General features: G+C 41.3%; 1 protein-coding gene across 1 annotated transcript in view; it reads right to left on the reverse strand.

Moving 5' to 3' along the window:
- Positions 1 to 18,610, reverse strand: part of kcnh2 (potassium voltage-gated channel, subfamily H (eag-related), member 2) — a gene marked incomplete at its 3' end in the record, with an annotated part of 41,203 nt that extends 22,593 nt beyond the window's left edge. Inside the window, 7 exon segments of the mRNA NM_001124676.1 lie at positions 8,867 to 9,066; positions 9,761 to 9,811; positions 9,899 to 10,238; positions 10,453 to 10,556; positions 10,731 to 10,883; positions 15,882 to 16,112; positions 18,460 to 18,610. Of these exon segments, the coding sequence (NP_001118148.1) occupies positions 8,867 to 9,066; positions 9,761 to 9,811; positions 9,899 to 10,238; positions 10,453 to 10,556; positions 10,731 to 10,883; positions 15,882 to 16,112; positions 18,460 to 18,535 (1,155 nt within the window).
- Between the last annotated feature and the right edge of the window lie 495 nt (positions 18,611 to 19,105).

Here is a 19,105-nt window from a genome sequence, read left to right on the forward strand (position 1 = left end):
ATGGAGTGGAGCTTTCTGTTTTCAGTCTTAGAAAAGTTCAATATGGGCCCAAATTTTATTAAATGGATCAAATCATTATACTCTCATCCAAATGCCATGGTGACTACTAATGGACTGAACTCTGACAGATTCCCTCTGGAACGGGGCACAAGACAAGGGTGCTCGCTGTCCCCGCTGCTCTACTTGTTGGGGGCGGAGCCTCTGGCAGAGCTGATAAGGAGCAATCCAAGTATTATGGGTGTTTCTGCAGGTGGCCTGCAGCACAAGATTTCGCTTTACGCGGATGATGTTTTGCTCTACATATCCAACCCTGAGAAATCCCTCCCTCTCATTTTAGACACAATTGCTCAGTATGGCAAGTTTTCAGGTTATAAGATCAATTTTAACAAATCCACTGTCTGCCCTCTCAATATTACACTCACCAGCTCTATGAAGACACTTTGTCCTTTCCAATGGAAAACACACGGATTTCAATACCTCGGGATCTTCATAACACCAGATCTGAATAGCCTTTTTAAGGAAAATTATCTTCCACTCCTGGATCGAATCAAGAACGATCTCCAAACCTGGATCTCCCTCCCAATTAGCTTAGTAGGAAGAATTAATGTAATCCGTATGAACGTCCTCCCTAGACTAAACTACTTATTTCAGATGCTCCCATGCTATCTCCCAGTTTCCTTCTTCAAAACAACTAACCAAAGTATCACCAAATTTATATGGGGCAATAAAAAACCTAGGATCAAGTTTTCCACTTTATCAAAACCTGAATCTAAAGGTGGTCTTGCCCTTCCCTCCCTTCAACTGTACTACTGGTCTGCCCAAATCCGCAGCATGCTAACATGGATCACAAACAGACAAGAGTCAACGTGGATTCAGATAGAAGCCCAATCCTGTGGTTCTTAAGCTCAATTATATTAATTAATAACTTTAGTGAAGTGGGCAACATAGCCAAAACCTTTGCGATTTACAGCACCCTACTAGCGTGGAGGGACTGTAAGAAATACCTGGGCATTTCCTCCCAAATATGTTCTCACTCGCCTATAGTAGGCAACCCAGACTTGCCAAAAGCCCTGAGGGATGCCAACTTTAATCTTTGGCATACTCTAGGAATCAGGACCTTTTCAGACCTATTTCATCAGAAAACCACTACACTGAAATCCTTTCAAGAGCTCTGCAGTGAATTCGATGTGCCAAGATCCCATTTTTTTAAATATCTTCAAATTAGACATGTAATTTCCTCATTTACCTCCAAGAGGAGGTTTAGAACTCAGTTGAATGAAGTTGAAACCCTTCTTGTCACAGCACAATCCATTAAAGGCAAAATATCTTACATCTATAGACTCCTTTCTGAGAAAGGAAGCTCCTCCTTTACTCCTTTGAAAATAATCTGGGAAAAGGACCTTGGTCTGACTATCAGTGATGAGTTATGGGCGGAGGTTTGCGACAGGGTATACTGCTCCTCTACCAGTGTAAAAATGAAAGAATCTAATTACAAATTTTTGTACAAATTTTATTATACTCCTTTGAGACTCCATAGAATGAAAACAGATATGTCTCCTAACTGTAAAAGATGTACCTCTGAAAGTGGAACCTATATGCATGTATTTTGGAGCTGTAGGGAGATTGCCAGATTCTGGCAATCTGTACATACTGCTGCACAGAAAATACTAGATGTACAGTTTGATATGACCCCGTGTATCTATCTTCTTAATGCCCAGCAGGACTTTGTTCTTGATCCTGACAGAGAAAATTTGCTTATGACTATTACATACTTTGCTAAGAAATGTATTCTTCTATTGTTGGCCTCTAATACCCCTCCTACATTTAAAATGTGGATTGGCCAGATTGTTGACTTTCTCCCTCTTGAAAAGCTCACTTATGACCTCCACAAGAGACAGCCCAAGTTTGATAGACTCTGGTCTCCACTATTCAACTATATTTCAAACTGGACAGAGTGAACGGGGTGACTAGGGAAATGCGCAGATACATGTTGTGTAAGGTACTGTAAAACCTAAAAACGAACTATTGGCCCGTCGTCTCAGCGAATGCTTGAAATAGCTGATAAGAACCTTGATAGTGCTGCTGCAACTTTTTTTTTTTTGTGTGTGTGTTTTTATTTTAATTTAGTTTTTGAGTACGTGTGCGTAGGTGTGTGTGTGTATGTATATGTGCGTATGTATGTACGTACGTATGTATGTATGTACATATATATGTACCAAGGAAAATATATAGATTAAGAAAAATAAATGCTTTTATTTGACTTTATCATTCATTTTAATTGTATTTTTATTTTTTCAAAAGTATTATTATTTTTTTATTTTATTTTATTTTTTAAAGCCTGTCACATCTGTGAATGTGGAATGTGTTTTGTTGGTTGATTGAAAAACAAGAAAACTTCATAAAACTTTAAATTGAAAAAAGAATTAAACAAATCAAAATATATTTTATATTTGAGATTCTTCCAAGGAGACACCCTTTGCCTGGATGACAGCTTTGCACACTCTTGGCATTCTCTCAACTAGCTTCATTCATGAGGAATGCATTTCAATTAACAGGTGTGCCTTATTAAAAGTACATTTGTGGAATGTCTTTCCTTCTTAATGCGTTTTAGCCAATCAGTTTTGTTGTGACAAGGTATGGGTGGTATACAGAATTTGGTAAAAGACCAAGTCCATATTATGGTAAGAACAGCTCAAATAAGCAAAGAGAAATGACAGTCTATCCTTACTTTAAGACATGAAGGTCAGTCAATGAGGAAAGTCAATGAAGTTTCAGTCAATGAAGTTTCTCCAAGTGCAGTCGCAAAAACGATCAAGCGCTATGATGAAACTGGCTCTCATGAGAACCGCCGCAGGAAAGGACGACCCAGAGTTACCTCTGCTGCAGAGGATAAGTTCATTAGAGTTACCAGCCTGATGATGAAATGGGTCATTTCTTTTTCTCAAAGAAATATGGCAAAAGTCTTAGCAGCCAAGTCAAAATTAGAAATTGATGAACAGAATTATAGAACTTTGCGTAATTATGCAGTTAAATTGAATCAAAAGGAAAGAAAAGTTATTTTACAACAATGCTTTTATTGATTGTAAAAATGATTCTGAAAAGGTATGGAACACAGTTAAGGGCTTACTTGGTACATCTATCTCATCATGCCCATCTAGTGTGGAGGTTGACAGGAGAATAATAACAAAACCAGTTGGTATTGACAATCATTTTGCAGATTTTTTTACACAGAAAATTAAATCACTGAGCAACAATGTAGACATATATTCTTCCAAACAAGCTATTGTCCAATGGATTGATGATCATATTATGAGCAAGAAGATCTGCTCTTTTAGTCTACAAACGGTGTCAGTGGAGGAGGTGTTAAACCTAAACCTGTTTGCAAATGTATGGAAGCATGCAAAACTGTGTCCTATTCTGAAAGACAGCAAAAAAAACATTACTCCTGCCAATAGTCGACCAATTAGTCTACTCCCTACACTCAGTAAGATATTGGAGGGTATTGTGAGTAGACAAATGTGAGAGTACATGGAAAAGAATCTGATTACAGCCAATCAGCATGCTTATCGCAAAAACCATTCCACTACCACTGCATTGGTTGACATGACTGACCAGTGGCTCAATGCTATGGATAATGGCAAATTTGTAGGTGTACTATTTTTATATTTCAGTGCAGCATTTGATTTAGTGGATCATGAAATAATTTTGACAAAATTAATGCATTATGGTTTTAAGTGACAGGAAACAGTCCACCTATATCAATGGTTAATTTTCTTCCCCTAATGTGTTAAACTGTGGAATACCGCAGGGCAGATGCCTTGGGCCACTTCTTTATTTAATATATACCAACGACCTTCCATATGCCTTAGTTGAAACTCAATCTACTATATTTGCAGATGATACTACAATTTTATGCAAGACAATCGGTTCAACAGGTACAGCAGGCTTTACAAGGAGATTTGGAGAATATCAGGAAGTGGGTTTGCCAAAACAAACTTGTTTTAAACATCAAGAAAACCAAAGTTATGTTGGTCTGTTCAACCAGGAAAAGGCCAAAACAGCATGGGATACAATTAAGTATGGGAGGAGTACAAATTGAAGAAGTGGCAGAAACCATGGTCATGGTCGTCTCAAATAACTAATCTATGTAAAAAAATAAAATTAAAACAGCATGCATAATCAGAAGGATAGCTAAATATTTACCAGGAAAAATTATTCAGCAAATAACACAAGCATTAATTGAGAGTCAGGTGAACTACTGTTCGGTGGTCTGGGGAAATGCATCATCAAGTGAAGTTAGGAGGCTGCAGAATGCACAGAATAAAGCAGCAAGGATTGTTTTAAGGTGGAGATATGGTTCTTCTGTTGCAGTCATGCGCAGTGTTCTTGGTTGGTCATCAATCGACAAGGTAATTGAAAAAAACATTATTTTATTTTATAATATACATAATTTATAACGGCTAAGTTCTATTCACAAAGGTATTCAGTTGGTAAGAGACAGACATTCCGTAAATACTAGGAATAGATTGTCCACCATCTATGCGTTATCCAGACAGAAGAGAGAAATAGGCAAAATAACATTTAGATTTAGAGCAATACAGAAATGGAATAAATTAGCAAACTAGAAACTGAGCAAACTAGAAACCTTTCAATATATACATTTAAACATTATTTTAAAACAATTTAAATATAGTATATAAAAATGATGTGGGACTATAGTAGATGAAGAATCAATATTTTTTAGATTGAGTATTTATTGGGTCATTGCGCTAGTATATTATATATGTTTGTAATAGTGTGTTATATGTATATATGTATATAAAAGCATTCCAAGTAAAGCTGGTTGAGAGAAAGATAAGAGTGTGCAAAGCTGTCATCAAGGCATATATTTTGATTTGTTTTATTCTTTTTTGGTTACTACATGATTCCATATGTGTTTTTTCATAGTTTTGATGTCTTCAATATTATTCTACAATGTAGAAAATAGTAAAAATAAAGAAAAACTCTGAAATGAGTAGTGGTGTCTAAACTTTTGACTGGTGCTGTATATATATTTTTTCATCATATATCATCATCATATCTTCAAATAATATTTTTGCAGGAATCTCCTTGCGAATGATTTTGCCGAAGATTGTATCACCCCCGGGCTGGGCATGTTTCTATACTGAACAAAAATATAAACCAATATGCAACAATTTCAAAGATTTTACTGAGTTACAGAGGAAATCAGTTAATTTAATCTATGGATTTAATCTCTGGATTTCACATAACTGGGAATACAGATATGCAACTGTTGGTTACAGATACCTTTTTAAAAAATGGGGCTCACAATGGGCCTCAGGATCTCGTCACAGTATTTTTGGTAATTCAAATTGCCATCGATAAAATGCAATTGTGTTTGTTATCCATAGCTTATGACTGCCCATACCATAACCCGACTGCCACCATGGAGCACTGTTCACAACATTGACATCAACAAACCGCTCACCCACACAACACCATACACATGGTTTGGTCTGCGCTTGTGAGGCCGGTTGGATGTATTGCCAAATTCTCTAAAACGACGTTGGAGGCGGCTTATGGTGGGGAAATGAACATTAAATTCTCTAGCAACAGCTCTGGTGGACATTCCTGTTCAGCATGCCAATAGCACGCTCCCTCAAAATTTTAGACATCTGTGGCATTGTGTTGTGTGACAAAACTGCACATTTTAGAGTGGCCTTTTATTGTCCTCAGCACAAGCTTCTTGATATGCCACACCTGTCAGGTAGTTGGGTCATATTCGAACAGGAGAAATGCTCACAATCAGTGATGTAAACAAACTTGTGCACAACATTGTAGAGAAAGAAGCTTTTTGTGGGTATGGAACATTTCTGAGATCTTTTATTTCAGCTCATTAAATAGGGGGACCAACACTTAACATGTTGCGTTTATATTTTTGTTTCGTGTACATTATCTCTAAAACACTTACTTTTTAGAAAGAAATTGTTGAAATCGTCAAATATCAGTTGGAAAGGTACAAGGTTGGGGTAAATTCCATTTCCAATTCCAGTCAATTCAGGAATTCTCTGAAATTCCAATTCTCTTCAATGCTTTTCAATGAGGACAATTTGGAATTGAAACGTGGTTTACTTTCTGAATTGACTGGAATTGAAATGGATTTGACCCCAACCCTGGGAAGGCAACATAATCAGACTGGAGAAATCCAGTCTGTTTGTGCTAACATTTCACTCCTTGCCACTCCATGTCCTGCCAAACCTGATGACTTCTCCAGTCTAATTATCTTCTAGATGTGTGAACTTGTTGGTGAGGGTGAATAAAAAACAAACACCACAGCTCATATAATTTGAGAGTACATGTGTGTGGTATTTATGGTGATCAGCAGCTGAGGACTCTACCAGGAGCAGGTTTGGAGGAAGTGGAGAGGGAGGCATCTATTGGCCCGATCGATTTTTCCATTGGTAGGAATGAGAGGCACGCCAAATTGCCTCCCATGTGCACCCAGCGAGCAAGACAGAGGGCATTGACACAGCAACCTAAAGAGCTCACCTCTCACTCAGAGCAATGCTAACATTAGCAGCAAGTCCAACTGCCCATTCACAATCAATCAACTAAATTCTGATGATATAAACCCCCGTTATAACACTCAAATGTACTGTCATAAGACATGTATGTTCACCTGACACACACACACATCTAGTAATACCACAAAAATCCCTAATATTGAGTCACATTATTCTACTTGTAGTGGACAAGTGAAGTCAGAGCAGCCAGGGTTAGTGTGTGGGTTCATCTGGCTGGTGGCCACTCAGACTGTCCCACCACAGACATGTGGGTCAGTGTGCTACGCAGTAGAGTTGTGGGGCCATCTCACTGCGTTAGTGTTTCCATGGCATTACAGGTTATGACAATGTACTCAAACTTAGTGTGATGACATGTGGGTGTGAAAAGTTCTTCTGCTGGCACAGATGTCACACTATGGAAGGTGGGATCTTTCTTTCACGCATACAAACTGTCTTTTCCCCATTCTCCCTCATATACATGCAGAGAGACAAGCGCATATAGTACAGTAGTGATGCTAAATAACATCCCATACATGTAGCCAACAAAATGTTCATACAGGAGATAATATCCTCTTACACATTACATGACGAAAAGTATGTGGACACCTGCTCGTCGAACATCTCATTCCAAAATCATTAGCATTAATATGGAGTTGGTCCCCCCTTTGCTGCCTAAACTGCCTCCACTATTCTGGGAAGTCTTTCCACTAGATGTTGGAACATTGCTGCGGGGACTTGCTTCCATTCAGCCACAAGAGAATTAGGGAGGTTGGGCACTGATGTTGGGCGATTAGGCCTGGCTCGCAGTCGGCATTCCAATTCATCCCAAAGGTGTTTGATGGGGTTGCATTGGGGTAGGTAGTGTTCTCCTGGCATCCACCAAATCCAGATTTGTCCGTCTGACTGCTAGTGAAGTGTAATGCATCACACCAGAGAACGCGTTTCCACTGCTCCAGAGTCCAATGGCAGCAAGCTTAACACCACTCCAGCCGACACTTGGCACTGCGCATGGTGATCTGGCCAGTACAGTACTGTAATACTGTAATATATTCCATTTACTAGTGCCATGTCTTGCTAGTGCCATGCTCTTATGAACTGAGCCACATACAGGACCACTACAATACATAAGTACAATACAATACTGTAAAATACAATACATATTACAGTACAGGTGGGAGATATATGATTGTCATCCCCATGAGCGTACCATGCTCCTTCAGGCCATGAATGAGTCATGTAATGACATCAATCCAGGCTTCGTCAGGCTTGGATTCTCCATGCCAAAAGGTTTTTCCCCAGATGCATGAACAATGAGTACATTTACTGCGATGTCGATGAGAACCAATGGCCAAATGCTCAAGACAGGCCTGATGCAAACTAATGCTGTTTCTTTCATTTGATTACAGTACACCTATGTTGGAATTATATCTGAACAATACAGATATTCTTTTCATCGATTGTGAAAGATCACACATGGGATAGAAATGATTGAAATTTGATGTTCAGTCAATTTCAAAAGATAGTGCAAGTGTATTGTCTAATGTGAAAACAGTACTGTAGCATATTATATTCAAAGGGCATTTTGAAACATGTATATCTATCTATTGGATTAACTAGCTGTGACGAAGGCCGCGAGGCCGATACGTTAGCTTATTAAATATCAGTGATACTACCAAGAGCAGTGTGCGGTTTCCTTTTTCCATTAACTAGCTGTTAAAATAACTACATTGAGAAGATATTAATATGTTGTGTTTTGATGATTAAATAAATGTTCACATAGTATTTGACAGTACATTTATATGTTGGATGAATGGTTGGGTGGTGAAAGATGCATTCAAACGAAATAAATGCACAATAACACGCTTTATGAGACTTGCCCTGTTACAAGTGTTACCAGTTTGGAGTTTTGTTTTAAGAAAATGCACCACATACTTTTGAAAATAGCACCAGTGACTGAAAAAAACATTCATTTTATATACAGTATATCGTTCCTGTTTGTGTGTGTGTGTGTGTGTGTGTGTGTGTGTGTGTGTGTGTGTGGATGCATGTGGAAACTCCTGAGTGACATGCAGCTGCTTCTTCAGCAGAAAGCTTGCAACACAGGAAGTCAGACCGAAGAGATGTAATCCACCACTTCTCAATAACCCAACGTTCCTTTTACACAACATCCTGTGTACACAGTGCCGTTCTGAAAAAGCTCACTTTAAAAATCCCTTAATATATAAGCAGAATAAAGGTTGAGTCAGGCAATCACATGGTTGTGGTTGTGTGATATGAGTGCTATTGAGGACCATGTGTCTCACCTGTGTGACATGTGTGACCTTCTCTGTGACGTCTCGGTGGCGGTCCTTTACTTTGCTGGGAGCGATGATCTCGATCTCAGTGGGCGAGGGCGGTCGCAAGAGGTCGGAGGCGAAACTGAGTGTGAGGGGGTTACGAGTGCTGGTCCTGCGTCGCATCAGGTCCGAGTCTGAGGTGGAGCTCAGAGTACCGGCCTTCAGGTCTGCACACAACAACACTCATCTCTCATTACTGTGTCTCTATCTACTTTCAACGACTAGTTTACATATTATATTATCATTCAAATCCTTTATTTAAACTGCAAGTAACACATTCAGAACTAAAAATATAATGTGTTATAATGCAATTTCCATTCCTCTAGGTGAGAAACATCTTGGTTTATACTGAGCAAAGCATCTGAGTGAGAAAGACACAGAGAGAGTTCATTATCTGTTTCACTTGTTCTGGCAATGTAAACATATGTTTCTCATGCCAATAAAGACAATTAAATTGAATTGATAGAGTAATGAAATGAGAGGGAGTGTGTTAATGCATTGCGGGGATGCATGTATTCCTCTAAATTATTTCCCTGGGGTAGATGGGAAGTCCACAGCCCCACACTCCATAGCCCATAGTATTAGCTGTTTGATGAGTAAAGGATGGCCTCTGAGTGACTGGGACTCCTATAGACCTGGCATACACACACACACACACACTCACACTCACACACTCACACTCACACTCACACACACACACACACACACACACACACACACACACACACACACACACACACACACACACACACACACACATAGGCTATAGGTTAGAGACATTGATTAGTGACCCTGCTGCTGCACATGCTCAGTGCTTGAGGAATTGGAGTGAAGATTTGCATTTTCTAGAGAACAGAATACCTCCAACAGGCCCAGGTAGCTTTGGCTTGGTTTGTTTTGATTCAGATGGAGCTGTGAAGGAGACAGCCACATTTCTTCCTGTCAGAGGGGGTACAAAAATGGCAACAGACGTCTGGGTACACACACACACGAACTCACTGCTGTTGGAGCGTGGGTCTCCTGGTCGGCCCGACTCGGCCCTCATGCTGCCGAGGTCATCCAGGGAGGAAGCTCTGCGGAGGCTGCCGACAGTCTCTCTGGAGCGGCTCCGGGGCAGGACCGTCCTGGGGAAGGCTGCACTGGAGAAGGGGCTGCTGGGGAGGAAGGGCACGCTGGGTTCCAGCCGCTCTGACAATAGGGACAGCAGTTTGGGGGAGTAGTGGCTTGCAGGCTGGGAGAACTCGTGGTCCTGCTCTATCAGCGCCTCTGTCTCAGACTGCATGCAGCTCTCCTTGGACGGGATACGAAACTCTTTCAGAGGGATCTCTTCACTGTTGGGCTGAATTAGGGAAGGAGGAAGAGGACAATCATAGGTTAAATATTGTACTAGATTTCTACTTACTGCTAAATGTATGTGACTGAAGCTATATTCATTACAAAACATAAGAGATACAGGAACTGAGATAATCAAGATATATTATATGTAAGGTCATATTTAGATGAGTACTGTGTGTATAGAACTGTGTGTGTATGGGAGTCTCTGGCCACCTTACCTGTGGGTAGTCCACCACCACCCCCCCAAACTGGTCTTTGGCGAGGGAAGACCGACGCATTGCACGTACCAATGGCAGTCTCAACTTCAGCCTGCGACTCTGCCCTGAGAAACCACAGAGTGCTTATACATACACTTTACATACATACACCTACAGTACCAGGAGGTAGTCACATTCTGTATGTTATAACACAGCTACATTCAACATGGCATCAACAGGTTGATGCAGACAGACAGGCAGACAGACAGACAGTATCACACACACACTTCCACACTGACCTGCCCATACCCAGCCCTGGGCCACCCTCTGTCTCAGACCTGGTTTCTTGAGGGAGGGGTCAATGATTTCCTGGAAGTTGAGGATGAACATGATGACCTGTCCCTCTGCTTTCTTCACAGGAACAACATCAATCAGACAGGGCCTGCAGGTTCCTGCAGGGGGGAGAGACATAACATTGTAAAGCTGCTAATGGCCATCCGAACCTGGGCTCAAAGCTAACTAAGTAGACTTCAGGACAGCTCAAGTAACTATAAATATTCTTTAATCTTATCTGACTGTGCTCTCTTTAACACTGAACACATTTAGACTCAGAGTATCAGGTTTCATGGTTGGTGGGCTGTTACTGCCATCTCATTTCAGTTTTATGTGGAGAGGCCTTTTTAAACAGCAGTACAGTCTTGTAGTTTCTTTCCATGACTGGATGTTTTCCCAGGGCATTTATGAGACCTTCCTTTCTGTTCAAGTGAAGCCAGGGTGAGGGCTGTCAACATGTCCTAGCATAGGAGAAACAGATAGAGGGGGGATGCAGAAAATTAGATATAGAGGGAGATAGAGAATAAGACCAATCAAAACGTAGACAGACTGTAGGAAGAGGGGAGGGAGAGAGCGGGTGAGAGGGAGAGCTAGAGAAAGAGAGAGAGGAAGAAAGACAGCAAGAGAACTACAGAAGAGAGGGGAATAGAGTGGCATATCAATCATAGTACTGAGCGATTAGTGCTTTTGAGGTGCATTCTTCTGTCTCTTCTGTAGTAGGCGTAAATTAAACACAGACAGAACAAGTTGATGTGCAATGGATTATAGTCATTGTAGTTAATTACCATGCTTTATGCTCTAAACTATGTAGAATATTGGCTTGTTCGGAACTACAACCCCCTACAACAAGTTCTTGAAATGTTCCGCATTGACCTCTGCAGCAGAGGTAACTCTAGCTCGTCCTTTCCTGCGGAAGTCCTTACGAGAGCCAGTTTCATCATAGCACTTCATGGTTTTTGCGACTGCACTTGAAGAAACGTTGAAATTTTCCTCATTGACTGACATTCATGTCTTACAGTAATGATAGACTGTTGTTTCTCTTTGCTTATTTGAGCTGTTCTTTCCATAATATGGACTTGGTCTTTTACCAAATAGGGCTATATTTTGCAACTGATTGGCTCAAACGCATTAAGAAGTAAAGAAATTCCACAAATTAACTTTTAACAAGGCACACCTGTTAATTGAAAGGCATTCCAGGTGACTACCTCATGAAGCTGGTTGAGAGAATGCCAAGTGTGCAAAGTTGTCATCTCAAATATAAAATATATTTTGTTTTGTTGAACACTTTTTTGGTTACTACATGATTCCATATGTGTTATGTCATAGTTTTGATGTCTTCACTATTATGCTACAATGTAGAAAATAGTAAAATAAAGAAAAACCCTGCAATGAGTAGGTGTGTCCAAACCTTTGACTGGTACTGTAGGTAGAAGCTTACGAATAACATTTTGGGTGAGTTTGGACATTTACAAGTGTATGTGAATGAGAGACATTGTGCAAATGAACAAAGTTTGACGCATGCTTGTTTGAAGGACGAACAGTACTGGCTCTGGAGCAGCATGTGTACACGCTGTGTCTGTGTGGAGTCCGGAGTCGCTAGGGCAACGGACCTGCCTGTTCTGCTCTGAGAAAATGGGGGAGGAGATGGGCCGAGAACAGAGAGGAGAAAAAAAGATAGTGGCAGTTGTACAGATAACTCATCCAAAGGGCTTTGACTTCTCAAACTTGGCAGAAAGCTAACACAATATGATGCCCCGTCACCTTATTAATTCAGCACTTACTTAGATACTGTGCATTTGGAAAGTATTCAGACCCCTTCACTTTTTCCACATTTTGTTACGTTACAGCCTTATTTGTCCTCATCAATCTACGCACAATACCCCAGAATGACAGAACAAAAACTTGTAGCAAATTTATTAAAAATAAAAAACTGAAATATCCCATTTACTGTACATAAGTATTCAGACCCTTTACTCAGTACTTTGTTGAAGCACCTTTGGCATTGTTGACCTTCAATATAAAACACAACCTCGTCAATACACAGATGGACTCACCTGTTCCTGCTTACTCCCATTGTGCTATAACACGAACAAACATGTGACTGGCTCAACTGTTCTGGGGAACTACTAAGTCTCATAGTGTAAAATAATGTGACAGGTGAAAAGAAGAACACAATCTGCTTTATCTCCTAACGCTCTCCTAACATATTGCACAGGTTGACTGCAGGTATTTACCTAAAAAACAGACACAAATATTACAATTTATTGAAAGACTTGAAAGAAACAGTTTCAAAGGTATTGACGGTATTGAAAAACCACTGCCCAAGCCTAATTGATTCCCATTCAAAATCCTATTTTCCCTAACCCCTAAACCTAACCCTTAACTAAACCCTAACCCTAACTCCAATTTAACCTAATCATAATTGTAACCCTAACCCCTAACCCTAACCCTTAAGCCTAAAACAGCCATTTTCATTTTGGGGACTGGCAAAATGTTCTCGGAGTAATGTTCCCAGGAAATGTCCTTGTTTTACACTCACACACACACATTAACAAACAAACACATGCATTCAGTGATTGATCAATTAAGATCAATCAAGTACAACAATATAATGCATTTTTATTGTGTATGATGAATTGTACCCATTTACAATTCATTCGTGCTTGTGTGGGCACCTGCGTTCATGACTGTATGCATTACTGGGATACAAAATAAATAGATGTTCAGTGGATTTGAGCTGGCACACTGACAATATTTCCATGACAACAAGCTCTCCGACACAGCACTTCTCATGCCCAAATGACCAACGTAACGGCATTGTGTCTACAGCCTCACTAGCCAGGTCTGTTTGCTTGTCCCTCTGTCCTTTGCAGGGGTCGCAAACAAACTGGAAAATAATGACATTTTTAAGGAATAGAATCAGAACCAGACCAGGGAACGAAAGTGATCTATATTGTTCTGGAACAGAACCATTATTTAAAATTAAAAAATGCAACAAAGCGCCTATGCAAAGCTCTCCCTCTGTCAATCATTAACTTCTTCCAAAGTCTGCCAGGTGAAAATCTTTGCCAGAGTGTGTGCGTGTAGTCTATCTGCCCCTTAGAAGTATAGCTGTAGCCTGCGGACATTACAGACATAATCTACAAGATAGGGAGAGAGATGTTTTATTACAGAAGAATGGATTAACTTTTTCAACGCTAGTTAGGGATCCTATAGTTCACATTAGATTTATTAACTATAAAAAGGTAAGATGTGTTTTTAATTCAGGTGCCGCTCTGCATACACAAGCTTGTTGGCTAGCCAGCTACTCTGGTCCAACGTTAAGCCAACTCTGAAGTTCAAAGACATTCAAAATTCTACCCTAGAAACCGCTCCTCCGTAGGTATAAATCTGTGGGCCTCCTCCTCCACCCTCTCTCGCTGTCTCCCCACTCGCAAAATTTCAGTTGCATCTCACGCCCTACACTTGTCTTTCCATAACGCATGTGAACAACTCACTGAGCTATAGCGTGCCAGCTCTATAGCAAGCTTGTAAGGGGTGCGTAACCGGTGGCAGGGAAGTCAGACGCAGGAGAGCAGAACTTGGTAATAGCCGGAGCAGTTTAATCGCAAAACCAACGGCATAAAAAATAACAAGATATTGGGTACAAAAACCCGTCGTGCACCAATCAACACGTGCACAAGCACTTACAATAAACAATCCCACACAAAGACATGGGGGGAAACAGAGGGTTAAATACACAACAAGTGATTGAGGGAATTGAAACCAGGTGTGAGGAAAAACAAGACAAAACACATGGAAAATGAAAAGTGGATCGATGATGGCTAGAAGACCGGCGACGCCGACCGCCGAGCACCACCCGAACAAGGAGAGGACCCAACTTCGGCGGAAGTCGTGACAAAGCATCTCTATCCATACTGCATGATTGGAAAAGTAATTTAATGTTGAGTTAAATGGAAAATAAATAAAGGTTTAAAAAGGAACAGGAAGTAACGATATAAACAGGTACTTTGGGGAGGTTGAACCGGTTCAGAACTGTAGTTTGCTGGTCGGAACAGTGTAACGAAAAATATTATATATGGTTCTGTTCAGAACAAAACAATTGGAAAATAATTTTGGTTCCAACCCCGGGCCCTGTGTACATGTACAAGAGACAAAACACAGGAGCATTCAAGTATTTTTATTTTTTTAATAAAACAAAATCACAAAAGTAGTGCACTGGGCCTTTACTTGTCCTGTATTAGCGGACCTATATAGTCTTCCGTAGAGCGTGCAAAAAATAAATAATCTGCACCCCCCCTATCCTCCTGCAGCACCCCCACCCCCAAACTACTTAGTGCAGCTATGCACAGGATGGGAATGGGGAGTGGGGATGTCACGCCCTGATCTGTTTCACCTGTCTTTGTGATTGTCTCCACCCACCTCCAGGTGTCACCCATCTTCCCAATTATTACCAGGGTATTTATTCCTGTGTTCTCTGTTTGTCTGTGCCAGTTTGTCTTGTCAAGTCAACGAGCGTGTTTTTCTGTGCTCCTGCTTTTTCTTGTCTCCTATTTTCTAGTCCTCCTGGTTTTGACCTTTTGCCTGCCCTGACACTGAGCCCGCCTGCCTGACCATTCAGCCTGCCCTGACCTTGAGCCTGCCTGACTCCCTGTACCGTTTGGAACTCTGACCTGGTTCTGAACTTTTACCTGTCCTCGACCTGCCCTCTTGCCTGCCCTTTGTTGTTTAATAAATATCAGAGACTCTAACCATCTGCCTCCTGTGTCTGCATCTGGGTCTTGCCCTGTGTTGTTATAGGGGATGAATAAACATGTTGCAGGTGAGATAAGCAGGCCAAGACAGCTCCACCATGTCCACTCCCCAGACAGATAAATTAGTAGAAGAGAGTTCACTGAGTCTGCAGCAGCTGGCTCCACATACTGTAACACTGCATCATACAGAAGCATTATATAAAAGTGAGAGGGAGACAGCCATGACACTTGGAGGGACCAAAATATTCTGTATGTGACCTTTACAGCACTCCCCACTATAAAGAAGGGGAGTAATGTTGTCACTTTGACTCTCTTGCTCTTTCCATCTCTTTCTCTCAGTCTAACCCTCCACCTTCTCCTTACCTTCTTTGTTGTAGTAGAGGATCTCCACCTTGCGCTCCTCTGACCCTAGCAGGGCCTGTGCCAGCTGTGCCAGGGCAGTCTTCATGGTGCCAGGCCCCACCAAGAACTGGCAGGTGCAGGACTGCTGCATGATCTCTGCCCGCGAGAAGCCAAACATCTGGCAGAAGCCCTCGTTACAGTAGATAATGCCACAGTTCTTCATCTGAGCGTTGGCTATCAGAAACTTACGATCTGGGAGGAAACCAAGGCGAGAGTCAGAGCAGATATGAAAATGTACAATTATAATTGAAGGCTTATTACATCAAATGCAATATGCAAAATCGGACAATCAAAGTTTATCCAATTTCAGAAACATTCAGTTATCATAATCAGGTGATGATCATTTCAAGGAGAAGTCTCTCAATCAGATCCAATTCAAGTCTGGACTGTGTTCATTTCAGTATCGCATTCAACTAATCACATTCACCTCAACATCAAGTAGAAATTGGAGTAATCAAGTCTGTCCCTCTGCGGCACAAATCATATCAGTGCAATGATTCAAGATGGCCCCAGAGGGACTAATACGGAGCAGCTGGACTCAGCAGTGACAGTCCGCAATCAAGATTATAATATACTGCAATAGGTTTCAGCTGTCCTTACCTAGGTTCATGAGTGTGGCTATTGTCTCCAGAGCTAATGACAATTGCCTTCGAAGTCACATCAGCTACACTGATATTGTCGTACAGCGTGATATTCAATCAGTACAGTTTATGTTGAAAAGCTGCTCAAACATCTGTGCCTCTGACTCTGTCTCTACTCCTCTTTTTATCCCCTCGTGAAACTGAGTTACACATCTCTCATTCTTCCCCATTTAAACAAATATGAGGAGAGCGATTTGGAGCTTCACCCAGAAAACGCAGAACCCCTTCCCCCTCCTTGCTGCTCTGTGTAGAGTAAATAGGTGAGGTCGTTTGGTGGAAAGTACATCCAATCCTAAGTCATTATCAATGCCTCAGAACACAGACACCCAGACTCAGATTGTTGCTAAGCAGCAGTGGTTTGGCACACGCATCACCCGGCAGGGTGCTTACGCACGCACACACGCACACAGAGATAAGGAAGACATCAGTTTGATGGGACTTATCGGTCTGTCTCTGAGGACCCCTCTGCAGAGAGCTTTGAAAATCCCAGAGTAACACAATTAATTCCGAAATGTCACCTGCCAGCACAGCAAATTAAACAGGCTGAAATCCTTTAACATGAAATTGAGGTGAAAAGTGGAACATTGCATCTTCTCTCTTTAATGTGGAGAGGGTTATTTTGAGCCGTACCCCTGTGGTCAACAGACTGCCTTCACACTGTGACTGAAGAACACTGACAGTGACAGGCACAGTAGTCACAGTCAGACTTACAGTAGCATAGAGATAGGCCACTACTGAGCTAGGTTATAGGCCACTACTGAGCTAGATTATAGGCCACTACTGAGCTAGGTTATAGGCCACTACTGAGCTAGGTTATAGGCACTACTGAGCTAGGTTATGGGCTCTACTAAGCTAGGTTATAGGTCACTACTGAGCTAGGTTATAGGCCACTACTGAGCTAGGTTATAGGCCACTACTGAGCTAGGTTATAGGCCACTAATGAGCTAGGTTATAGGCCACTAATGAGCTAGGTTATAGGCCACTACTGAGCTAGGTTATAGGCCTCTGCTGAGCTAGGTTATAGGCCTCTATTGAGCTAGGTTATAGGGCTCTACTGTAATTGAAGTTCAGTGCTAATCAGAGCCATTCCTCTTTTTTAAACAACTGGATTTCTTCTTTGCTGAATGGATCAATAATGTTTTGTTTGAGTGGGTTGCAAAGAAATTCTGGGGCAGTTTCTACGGTACCATTTAATTCAAGACAAAAGCACGAAAACGAAGAGGCACTGTGGGTGTAAAGCGTGCTGTGATGTGCTGCGTAAGGTCCTGTTCAAGAAGGATATCACTCAGTTATATGCACTAACAGAGTGTGTAGTAGTGGTTAGTGGTCACATGCAAACTCTGTAAATCAAATACATTATGTACAGTTTCTATCAGGATCCAGTGGTCTGACCAGTTTAAGAACGGAGAACATGTTAACTCATGCAATATAATCTAGTGCAGCATGTGAATTCATGCAACATGTGGAAAACATAGGCAGGTGCAAAGACATAATAAACACACAAACCTATAGTATTAACATGACAATTTGGCATATTCAGCACATGCATACGGACAATTTGAACTGTAAATCAAATGTGGAGATAGGAGTATCGCCAGAGGCAGGCGGGCAGGCAGACAGACAGACAGACAGACTTAAACTGAATCATCTGCTTGATTACAGAAACAGCCTTGTAGCACTCATATTAGGATCAATAGAAACCACTAGACAAATGCATTTGTCTTTACATTTTATTACACTTTGCATGGTTGAAAGGTTACGTGGAAAAGGCATTCACTTTCATTTCTAATCTAACCAGTCTAATTGTTTGTTGTTGGGATTATACAGTTATAACAGCTTGCTCATGGTCACATTATGTTATTACTTTTTCAGTCATAATGTAAAGTGTGTCCGCTTACTTTGTCCATCGAATTTCCGGATAATGGTGTCCAGATAAGTGTTCTGGAGGGCTACATGACCGCGTCTCACAGGCATTTTGACGCAGAAAGATGAGACTTCTCCGACGCATGAACCTCCAGAGTTTTAAATAAATCAAATTATAGACGAAGTAGGGAAATACCCTATGCAAAAATGGCCCCGCATACAGGCGGGTGCAAAAAGTCAAATTCAATATCCGATGGCTGGTGAGCAAAGTGACAAGGAAATGTCACAAGGCAGCAGCGGCGAGGACCAGTTGCTAGGGCGATAAAAAAAAGGCGCTCGCTCCACAGGAGAGAGAACTGGAAGACGGTTTTTGCGTGCGGTACACAGGAAAGTGTAAAAACGGTATTTCATAGTCATAAAAGTCATAAAACGTTTAACTTTGCCTACAAAATAATAAACAGGCTCTAGAATTAGTCTATCCTTGACAGTCGTTATCATCTAATGAAGAGGAGAAAAACCCACACCGCCCTCCCCGTCAACAAGATCAAAGAGAAGTGAAAGAAAAGGGGTAAATCGAAGTCCTAACCGCTACGTTTCAGTAGAATAAGCTACTATTTGGCGAATCTCGGATGCCCTCCCCATTTGACAGGGTTGACCAAGCACTGCGCGGGCAGGGGGAGT

This window comes from Oncorhynchus mykiss, chromosome 13 (genome assembly GCF_057628025.1).
Source record: "Oncorhynchus mykiss isolate SJ-2025 chromosome 13, ASM5762802v1, whole genome shotgun sequence".
Lineage (NCBI taxonomy): Eukaryota > Metazoa > Chordata > Actinopteri > Salmoniformes > Salmonidae > Oncorhynchus > Oncorhynchus mykiss.